Consider the following 11,810-nt stretch of genomic DNA (forward strand, 5'->3'; position numbering starts at 1 on the left):
ATACATTTTTTAAATTAAGCTTTATTTAGTTCGTTTTTTTTCCAAAGAGCATTTTAAACGAAATCGAATTTTAATTTTAAAATTTAGTGTACAAAATTTAAACGTAAAGTTAATCGTTTAGTTTTCGTCGACTACTTCTTCTTGTTCTTCATCGAATTCGGCATCTTCATCAGCGGTGGCTTCTTGGTATTGTTGGTATTCAGATACAAGATCGTTCATGTTAGATTCAGCTTCGGTAAATTCCATTTCGTCCATACCTTCTCCAGTGTACCAATGCAAGAAAGCTTTACGTCTTTAATAAAAAACAAAAAAATCCAATCGTTAATATGAATATTAATATTGCATTATTATCTTTAAAAAAAGGTTTTTTGTTATTCTAAATATCAATACCAACCTAAACATAGCAGTGAATTGCTCGGAAATTCGTTTGAAAAGCTCTTGAATGGCAGTTGAGTTTCCAATGAAAGTGGCAGACATTTTTAATCCTCTAGGTGGAATGTCACAAACAGCAGTCTTAACGTTATTTGGAATCCATTCAACAAAGTAGGATGAATTTTTGTTTTGGATGTTCAACATTTGTTCGTCAACTTCTTTCATAGACATTCTTCCACGGAAAACAGCAGCAACCGTAAGGTATCTATGAAAAATTAAAATTTAAAAATTAAGTAAAATTCATAGAAATTAAAGTGTTTAAAAAAAAAAGAAAAAAATAAATCAGTAAATTACCGTCCATGACGAGGATCACAAGCAGCCATCATATTTTTAGCATCAAACATTTGTTGAGTCAGTTCTGGAACAGTTAAAGCTCTGTATTGTTGAGAACCTCTAGATGTCAATGGAGCAAATCCAGGCATGAAGAAATGTAAACGTGGGAATGGGACCATGTTGACTGCGAGTTTCCTCAAGTCAGCGTTTAATTGACCAGGAAATCTAAAATTAAAAAAAAAAAAAATTAAATAAATAAAACTTATAAATAGAAATTATTAATTAAATAGGGCCTTCGACTAACTGTTAGCTGGCGAAATCTTAAAAATTTAGATTCTAATGATAATGAAATAATTGCAAGTATTAAATGAGAAAAAATATCTTACCTAAGACATGTTGTGACACCGGACATTGTAAGAGATACCAAATGGTTCAAATCTCCGTAAGTGGGGGTAGTAAGTTTCAATGTTCTAAAACAAATGTCGTAGAGAGCTTCGTTGTCAATGCAGTAAGTTTCATCGGTGTTTTCGACAAGTTGATGAACAGAGAGGGTTGCATTGTATGGTTCTACCACAGTATCAGAAACCTTTAAAAAAAAAATAAAAGACAAGTATTACAAACACCGATAATTGAATTTTGAAAAAAAAATTTCGAAGGGTAGACTATCTATATCTTACTTTTGGCGATGGTACAACGGAATATGTGTTCATAATTCTGTCGGGATATTCTTCTCTTATTTTGGAAATGAGTAAGGTACCCATACCGGACCCGGTGCCTCCTCCCAAAGAATGTGTAAGTTGAAATCCCTATAATAAAAGTAAAGCATTAGAGAGACTTATACAATGCTTGAATAAAATTCGGCATAAAAATAATAATAATAAAGACAGTAATAAAGTACCTGAAGACAATCACAACTTTCTGCTTCTTTTCTGACAACATCAAGAACGGAATCTACCAATTCCGCTCCTTCTGTATAATGTCCCTTAGCCCAATTGTTTCCTGCCCCAGATTGCCCAAAAACAAAGTTGTCAGGTCGGAAAATTTGGCCGAAAGGTCCACTACGGACAGAGTCCATAGTGCCAGGTTCTAAATCAACTAAGATGGCTCTGGGTACATATTTGCCTCCTAAAAAAAATTTTTATTAAACAATTATTGAAAAAAAAAGTCATGGATGAACAAACACGAAAATAACTGGTTTAAAAAAAAAGAAAAAAACCTCATTCAAAACATTAAGTACCTGATGCTTCATTGTAATAAACATTGATTCTTTCCAATTGTAAATCGGAATTTCCGTGGTATGCTCCAGTTGGGTCGATACCATGTTCATCAGAAATTATTTCCCAAAACTAGAAACAAAAAAAAAAAAAAAAAAAAAATTAAATTTTTTTTCCTTTACAAACTTATGTAGATCATATTGTTAACATATGAAAATAACCAACAAAATAATAAATTGTGTTCTTTTTCTTTTTCCTTCAAATTTTTTTTTTAACTAAAAATTCATTTAATTAAAATTTAAAATATTTAACTAAAGGGGAAAATGTGAATTGTTACTAAAAACTTCATAAAATAGATTTTTAATTAAAAATAATAAAAAAAAAAAAAGAAATTAAATTATAAATGCTGAAAATGAAATTACCCAAACTCAAATTATAGCAATTACATTAAATTGCCTTTAACCCAATCGAAAAAAAAAACCTATAATCAATTTTTTTTTGAATTTTTCAAAAGGCAAATACTGTTTTTTTTTTTTTTTTTTTTTGATTCAATCAAATCCAAATTGAAAATTTTATAAAATTTCATCTGGAACTTAAAAAAAAAAATTCACAACCTTTTCATTTTTATATTTTTTTTTGTAATTGAACAGCAAAAAGAAATAAAATGAATAATTTTAAATTTACATAATTTCCCCTTTGCAGTCTTTTGAAATTCAAGCAAAATCAATAATCTGGAGTCTTCCAGTAGACCAGCACAAGCCAAAAAAAAAAAAAAAAAAAAAAAAACTTTTCGATTCCAAATTACTACACTCAAGTTTCATAGTTACAAAAAAATTTAAACATTTTAACAGCAAGTTTTTTTTTTTTTTTTTTTCATTCATGATTTAAAAAATTCTATCGAGTTTAATTTTGTAATTTAAAAATAAAAAAAAAAAAAAAAAAAAAAAAAAAACTTTTACAAAGTAAAATTCATATTAAATGTAGAAAGAAACAAAATTCACTACATTTTAACTTCATCAGTAGAGAAAGAGAGAAAGAGAAAAAAAACAAAAGCATCTAAGCGAAAGGTCAATCCTAATTAGGCAACTTCCTTTCAAAATTAATTTAAATAAATGAAATCATAGGAAATTGGATTTGAGTGTAATTACAGTTGAACCATGATTGCTTTGTAAATAACTTTGACTACTTATAAATAATTGAGTAGTAGTATTAAATAGAACGTTGAACTCTTACACGACCAACTCGCTTTAACCAAATGGAAACAAAAAAAAAAAAAAAAAAAAAATTTTTTTTTTTTTTATTAATGGTGTGCCTCGCATCGTGCATTTCAATTTTTCGCATATTATATAAAATTACTAAAACTAATTAATGCAGCAACATTATTTCCTTTTAACATTTTAAATTAAAATAATTTTAAATAATAATTTTGACATTAATATTTCAAAAGCATACCGAAAATTTTTTTTTTTTTTCTTTTTTTTGTTCGTCTGTGAGGCAAAAGCTTGACAATTTTAATTTTTTTTTTTTTTCAAACTATTTTACAAACAAATGTCTTCTTTGAGTATGAATATTTATACGGTTTAAAAATGGACGTTTGACATCAAGTTTTACTTTGGAATAAAACAAAAGATTCGTGCATCTGTAAAAGTATTATTAAAGTATGACCTCAATAACTTTCAAGTGTCGAACTTATGCCGACATTGAATGAAATTAAATATGATTTCACATTATTATTATTATTATTATTATTCTTTTTTAAAACTAATTTAAATACAAATTTTAGTTTTTGTTCGGTTTCGATTTTTAGTCAACTCTAGCACAAAAATCGATTTTTATTTCTGAATTAATTAGCATTATTATTATTATTCACGTCAAGTTAAAATATACATAATAATTTAATGAAAAAAAAAAGAAATAGTTTATAGAAGAAATAAAACGTGTTATAACAGGCAGGTGTTTCCCAAGCCCTTTTGGCGGTTAAACAGCGTCGGTTCTCAACAAAAAAAAAAAATTGAAATATGTCATGGAATCGATCCCCCGTTTTTTTCTTATTCTATTTTTTTTTCTTTCTTTTAAATTAAAATTACTTTAAAATAATCCAATTTTTAAAATAAATAAAAGAATTAATATCTAAACAAGAAAATAATTTGGGTTTAAAACGTTAATCATGAATTGTTAAATTTCACACAAGAAAAATTCAATATGGCGAACGCATTTATGACAGCGAGAGTAACCATTGGAAAAAAAAATTTATAAACTGAACTTTACCTTGGCACCAATTTGATTACCGCACTGTCCGGCTTGAATGTGAACAATTTCCCTCATGTTGAATTAATTTGTTAATGAACACAATCAAAAAAAATTTAATTAAATAATAAAAAAAACTTTTAGACGTCTCAACTCCTCTCGAGTTCAATTACAAGTGAAAGAAACTTGGAAGTACTTGATGATTCTAACGTTTTCAAGTCGGAACAACGCCCATACCGCCGCAATCTAAAAAGACCGCATACAAACTTATCTTAAACATGTGGTTTTAAATTTTTTTTACATTTTATTTTTTATTTTACTCTTACCTATGTTTGGCTTATGTTTACTTTACACAATAAAAACTATTAGTATGTTTAACTTATGATAAAAGTAATTTTTTGAAAATTATAATTTAGCGATTCAATGGTAGGCGATCAATGTTGGACGCCATTTTTGATTTTGGTTCTGAATTCCTGTCTAATTCCTGGTTTATTATGCATTTAAATAAATATGACGCTCTTTTTTTTTTTTTATATCAACTAGCGTAAATACATTTTCATTCCTTATATTAGGATTAATTTTCTTTTTTTTTTTTTTTTTTTTGCAAATGAGAGAAGGCTTTATTTCCAATAAATTAATTCTTTTATTATTCTCCTGAAAAAAAATAAGTGTTTAAAAAAAAAAACTAAATTTAATTACCCAGAAAATAAAATATATATTTATAAATAATCTTTTTTTAAACAAAAACGGCCCGAAGTGTTATAATTAATATTTTTCTAGAAAAAAAAAATTTGTGTGTAAATAAATTAGCTGCGAATTCTCATAAAAAATAAAAACAATTCCAGACTTTTATTGTAATTGTTTTTGTTAAGGTTCTTGACTTTGAATCATAACAGCAAATAAAATTTTTTATTGCGTTTCTAGACTCCTTTCATTTTAATTTTAGATTGTGAGCCTAAGTTTATTTTACGCTTTAAAAAAAAAAAAAAACCTATATACTGGATTGAATTAAACCTACGGCTGCTAACCGAGCAATTCAATTATCGTCGCCATTGATTGTGAAGGTTCTTCACCATCTGCTCATTTGAACAGAAATTTTAAAATTTTTTCCGGTTCTGAAACACACATAATCATAAATAAATTTTTTGAAATTAATAAATAAGAATGAAAACATTTACCATTGCAATTATTTACTCGATATTCGAAATTAATTAAAAAAACATCAGCATTAAGGGAAATTTGAAAAAATGTTATAAAACCATAGATTAAACCTAAGTTGGTATCTATGGTTTCAATTTTTTTACAAGGACTTGAAAACATAAAAAAATTATTTTAAAATTACAAAAGGATTTAGCTTTGTTAATTTAAAAACTAAATTAAAAGGTAAAAACACCTACAAATCCACATAAAAAATAAAATCCATGATAGATATTCCTTGAAAAAAAATTATAAAAACAGTTTACAAGGAGTAGTTTATTGTAATAAACCGTTTACTATTTTCGTAATAATGTGACTCATACGCGGGCAAACGTATGACGTCATTTTTATAAAAATTCATTTTCGCCATATTTAGATTTCTTAACAACCAAATGTTCATATAAAAAAAAATCAAATGACAATTTTTTAATAAAAAACAAACGAAAAAACTTGTTTTTTTTTTTTTTTTTTTTATAAATTATTTTAATACAATAACTCCTAAATACCTTTTTTAATGGAATATTTATAAAATTTGTTATTTTCAATCTCAATGTAAAAATGCTATATATTTCAAATGGCTTAAAAAATGTCTAATTTTTTTTTTTTTTTTAACAATAGTTTTTCAAAATATTTTTTAGTTTGTTTTTTAAAATGGTTCTATCTTTTTTGAAGGTCATAGTTTATAAAGTTTTAAATTACATAAAATATAAAATTATGTATGAGATCATTATTCAATTATCTTATTTATAAAATTTAAAATATAAATTAAAAAATTTTTTATACTGAATTAATATGAAGAAATTCTAGTTTTTAATTTCAGTTTCAATGTCCTAATTTCTTAGAATATTATCATTTACAAATAAAAATTTATTAAATTTAATTTTTACTACACATAACCTTATAAAAAGGTTATAAATTTTACTTTTTATGGTAAAAATTTAAATAATTCTCAACTTATATGTGAAACATAATTATATAATGTATATTTTATTATTATTAATTTTTTTTTCTTTAAATTTCTTTTAATATGAACAAAACAAAACAAAACTACAATTAATAAATAAATATTAAACGTTAAAAAACAATCAAATATTGATACAATAAAAATGCTGAGTTTATTATTTTTTTTTTTAAAATGACATAATACACTCTTATAGTAATACTTTTCTTAGAACAAATTAAAATTCAAGTATTATATTTTTAAATTTTCCTAAAATAAATTTTTATTTAAAAATAAAAACTTTTAATATTATATAATTTAATTATAGGAATAAGATTAGATAGTGAGTAAATATAAAAAAATATAAGTATGGAGGATTTATTTTATTTTAATCATTATTATCATTTTAAAAAAAAAATTCATTGAACAATATTCCTGTAAATATTAATTTTTAATAAATTGTTTTTTTTTTGGAAATAGTAACACACATTGAAACGTTATTGATCTTTTTTTTTCTCCCCCCAAAAACTACCCTTGATGAGTCAGCAATGAGTCATGGAGTAAATGATTTTTTTTTAAACGTTAATTTGGTGCAGGGTGCATTAAAATAATAATAATAATAATATTAAAGGTAAATTCGATATGAATCCTGCGTGATGTCTACTATAATTAATTTTTATAAAAGTTTAATAAACAATTGATAAACAGTCATAATAATTAAATAAATACATACAGATACTTTCATTTCCAGATAAACTATTAAAAAAAAAAAAAAAACAAAAGTTTACCAAATAAGGATATTGTTTGTGGTTAGCAATTTTGGCAACAACGTAAAGTGTGGGTATTTCATATATACGGTATGCCGTAAAAAGACTTTTAAACTTTAAAAAAAAATTAGTATACTTGAGCCCACATGAGTTGTTTTTGCCATTTACAGATAAGGCCACATCGTAACCTACGCAAACAAGTGGATGACGACTTGTTTTAGGCCATTTTAATGTGTTTTTTAAAACTTATTTCAACCCACTTTCTAGTCATTCTCATGATGAAGTTCACTGTCGAAACAGAATTTCCTAAATAAAAAAAAAAACTTTATAAGTATTAAAATCTTTTAACTTTTAAACATATAAACGTGATTTCAATAACCTAATTACAAATTTCAAAAAAAAAATCTAAATGTAAAATTTTAATTTTATTCATTTATAACATGCGTGGTATAAAATAAGATATATGGTACATATTAATTATAGCAAAATTCAAAATGGCCTCCAATCTGTGAAACAATCCCACTCGCAGTATAATAATCAATTGTAAATTTAATTTATAAGGTCGTAATCAGGTAAAAAATGGAAATTTATAAAAAAAAAATCCATGGCTTCTTCTTCTCACTTCCCGTTTTACTATTTTTTATTTTTTTTTTTTAGGGGGGTTACATTCAATTGATATTTCTTTTGATAATAATAATAATAATAGTGTGTTACTATATACCCTTTATTCCAAACAATTTTTTTCAATAATAATAATAATAACAAGGGTTTGTTTGCTTAGGTAGAAAATTTTTTTTAAAAATTTATCTTTTTAATGGTAGATGATATTTTTTTTTAAATCTCATACCAACGTTACCACAAAATATTTTTTTTTAATAGTTAAAAAAAAAAAAAAACCGTTATTATTACGTATGAGAAGAAGTAAATTTACTCTTATAGGTATTCAATAATCCTACAATTCTACCTTAAAACAATTTCATTCAATATACAATAATAATAATTATTATTATTTTTAATTTTTTTTTTTAAATATAAATTGGCAAGTGAATCTGCGTATATAATTAAATAAATAATTAATTGAACATTTCATAAAAAAATAATTTTTACATTAAAACATTCAATATTTTGTAAAAAAAAAAAAAAAAATTTTTTTTATAATTCAGTTGAATGGTTGTCATGTTATCCTTGACAAAATGTTAAAAAACATTGATTCTATGGTTCGTTGGTTATTATTATTATTATTATTATTATTATTAGGCACGCAATCATTTACCAAAACCATAGGAAGAATAATTATTGTAAAATGATTCACATAAAAAAAAAAAAAAATATATATCAATTATCAGAGCATAAAGCTCAAACTCAAATTATTATAACTTTAATTAGTTTAGTAAAAGATGTTGATGTTGATTAACCGACCTAAAATTTATCATAATAAATACCTTATTTTAATTTTGTACCTATGCTAAAATTTAAATATAAACTAAATAATTATTTATATAAATTAGTTTTAGTTGTTAGTCTATTGTTACTTAGTATTAATTATTAATATTTATTTATTCATTTTTAAAAATAAAAAAATAATTGTTGCAACAACATTATACATTAATTGTATCTTCATTTTAAATTTATCAAACCAAAGTAATTATTTTAAAAATTAAAAATGAAAATTTGACACAAATTTTACTATAAATTTATTGTAAAAAAAAAAAATTTGTTTTTATAAAGAATTAAAATTTATTTGGGTGTACATTAATTTTTTTTTTTTTTATTACGGGAGTAAATTTTTCGCCCAAATTTTTGATTAATATAAATGTGTTCAACCATGCAAAAAAACTCTTTTAAAAAAACACAAAATGATGTAAATTCTTTTTTTTTTTTACATTCAAAATGATTTTATAGAAATTAAAAATTGTTTTGTTTAAATATAATTTAAATTTTTGGATATATAAAACCAAGTTGGTACAATTTCTCACACTGATTTTTTTTTAATTTTTATAAGGGAATTATATTTACTTAGTTAACATAATGAAAATTATTTATCTATCAATCAAATTTTTTCTTAAACAAAATATTGTAATTTATACATAATATGTTAAATTAATTTGAATGATTATATTCTTATAAAAACTGGTGTTTAAGTTACATTATTTGTACAATAAAAAATTATATTTAAAAAAAACTTTTATTTTTCCTTAATCACTCATCACAGATTTTTTTTTTAAATATAACATGATTTCAAAAAGACTCATAAACGTGTTAGTCCCAATTTTTTTTTTTTTTTTTATTAGCCTTATTATTAACTTTATTTAATAAATTTGATATTTCAATCGACAAAAATTTATTTATCTAAAATTAAATTTATTTATATTCAGTTTTTTAATAGGATATTCGACAAAACCACAAAAAAAAAAAAAACAAATATTGCAAATCCTTATAATTAACAAATAAACTAAAATATAAATTTCTGTTTAGCTGTTTTACAAATACTTCCAAAAAAAAATTTAAAACAAAAATAATACTATTATAAATATAAATTATAAAATAATAAATATAAATAATACTATTATATTAATATTTTTATGATAAATTGAAGTATACAGGGTATTAAAAATTGACATTTTCTGTACTAGATAATTAATAACCACAAATTTTATAATAACAAAATTATTAAATAAATTATAAAAAACCCAGTACATGATTATTTGTTTCAATTTAAAGACATCAAATTTTAAATTTTAAGTTTGTTATTATAAAAAATTTTCAAATAATTCAAACTGTAAGTTTTTTTTTTAATTAAAATATTTAAATTTTTAGGATTTGTAAAAAATAAATTAATAAATTCGAATAAGAAAAAAAAAAAAAAAGAAAAAAAAACCATTATTAGTTTAATACTATTCAGTTCAAATTTTATTTCATATAAAAAAAAAATTATAATAATAATAATACCTATTTTATTCCTAATGGTTCAAAATTATTAAATTATTATTTTCAAATTCAAAATTAATTATTTGTTTATTTTATGAAATTGATTGAGGGCCCTTTTGAATTCTTCTTCATTTGACCATTTGTCTGCTGCTTCAGGATTTAAAGGACTGTTAATATTAGGATCTGCAACATTTTAAATATGTTGTAAAATTTGTCGTCTGTCATTTTACATTTTTTAATGAAACTAAATTAAAAAAATGTAAAATAATCAATGTTTCAAACCTTTTCCATAATTAAAACAAGAAACTAATAAAATCTTATGTATTTAGACAACTCACATTAATATAACTTTTCAGTCGATTTATTTTGTATTTAAAAAAACGAAAAAATGCAATTCAATATTAGTTAAATACAATTATATAATTTATTATATATATACGAATATAAAATATGTATATATAAAGAATTAAACTTTAAAGAGGAATTAATTCCATAAAAACTCAACCTTATAATTTAAATATATATTAAATTCTATGTATCAACTACTTTTTATATTTAAAGAATCTATTAGCGGCTCAAAAATTTTAAACCCAATCATGGCTTACTAAATTAATAATTATGTCAGCTATGATCGATTCATAATGTTTAAACCAGAAGAAAAATATAATTTTAAAAAAATTTTGAATAACTTACCTCCTAAGAGTGATTGAATTGAAAGCAAAATTGCTCTAACATCATATAGTGCAGACCATTCATCTTTTAAAATATCTAAGCAAATATTTCCAGAGGTATCAACATTTGGATGGTAGCAAGGGCTAGTGAACTTAAAAAAAAAAAAATAAAAATTTTTCTTTTTTTTTTTTTCCAGAGAAAGAACAATGAATTTTAAGAACTGAAAATTTTATAAATTTACCTTCACAACAGGAGGTGCATATGGATAACTTTGAGGAAATTCCATTGATAATTTATAACTAAGACCTTCATATACAGTATTAACAGGTCCACTCATTGTGGCAACCCATTTAAATAAGTTTTCACCTGGGAATGCTGAAACACTTTTCTCAGGGTTCATCTAAAAAATACAACAAAAATCCTGTACCAATTGATAAAACCAATTATTTATTCTACTAAAAATTTTTCAAATGTAATCGTTTAGGTATTAAAAAAAAAAAAAAAAAAAAATTATTTTTTCTTTGTAGCCAATGTCAGATCTTGAATAAAAATGTTGGCTGCTATTGAAATTTAACATAATGAACTTAAATTTAGTAAAAGTGAATTTATTTTAAACTAACAAAAAGATATTTAAAGTTTAACTAAGCTTATTCAAAAATATTTTTACTAAAATTATAATGAGTACCTTAAAAAGCAGCCAGCAAAAAAATTTTTAATAATGAGTAAGGGGATTCTATTAATGGCAATTATAAATGTTTTCAATACTTAAAAAAAACCTTATAAATTAAAATCATTTTTAGGCCTTACCATTAGTGACATTAATTCTTTCTGAAGTCTGAAACAAAAAATTTAAAATTAGTCAAATGCTTTGAGAATTCATAAATGGTTTTAATATAGAAAAAATTATAAAATTTTTACTAAACAAATTTTGACTAGTAATAGCGTTAATTTTTTTTCAAATTGACAAGCCTCAAATTTAACGACAAAGCGTCACTATTAATCAAATTTTCTTACCTTGTACTGACGGAATGATTACTTTTTGATTTTAATTTAGTATCTTCTAATGTTTTGGTCTCATTTTGAGGGGAAGATGATAAAGGGTTAGTTTTATGAGCCATTTTATCAATCATTTAATAACGT

The 11,810-nt window shown here is 23.0% G+C and overlaps 2 protein-coding genes across 2 annotated transcripts; both read right to left on the bottom strand.

Annotated features, from left to right (window-relative positions):
- Window positions 1-117: 117 nt before the first annotated feature.
- Window positions 118-4,244, bottom strand: Phum_PHUM244070 (tubulin beta-1 chain; the record flags this gene model as incomplete). Its single annotated transcript, XM_002426195.1, has 8 exons — window positions 118-292; window positions 395-637; window positions 727-930; window positions 1,092-1,291; window positions 1,383-1,511; window positions 1,604-1,830; window positions 1,943-2,051; window positions 4,188-4,244. The coding sequence occupies 8 exons, from the start codon at window positions 4,242-4,244 to the stop codon at window positions 118-120; spliced, it is 1,344 nt and encodes a 447-aa protein (XP_002426240.1).
- A 6,292-nt stretch (window positions 4,245-10,536) lies between these two features.
- Window positions 10,537-11,788, bottom strand: Phum_PHUM244080 (ubiquitin-conjugating enzyme E2 C, putative; the record flags this gene model as incomplete). The annotated part of the gene is made up of 5 exons (XM_002426196.1): window positions 10,537-10,598; window positions 10,692-10,821; window positions 10,912-11,070; window positions 11,478-11,505; window positions 11,685-11,788. The coding sequence occupies 5 exons, from the start codon at window positions 11,786-11,788 to the stop codon at window positions 10,537-10,539; spliced, it is 483 nt and encodes a 160-aa protein (XP_002426241.1).
- Window positions 11,789-11,810: the final 22 nt, after the last annotated feature.

This window comes from Pediculus humanus, genomic scaffold (genome assembly GCF_000006295.1).
Source record: "Pediculus humanus corporis 1103172107613 genomic scaffold, whole genome shotgun sequence".
NCBI classification, from domain to species: domain Eukaryota; kingdom Metazoa; phylum Arthropoda; class Insecta; order Psocodea; family Pediculidae; genus Pediculus; species Pediculus humanus.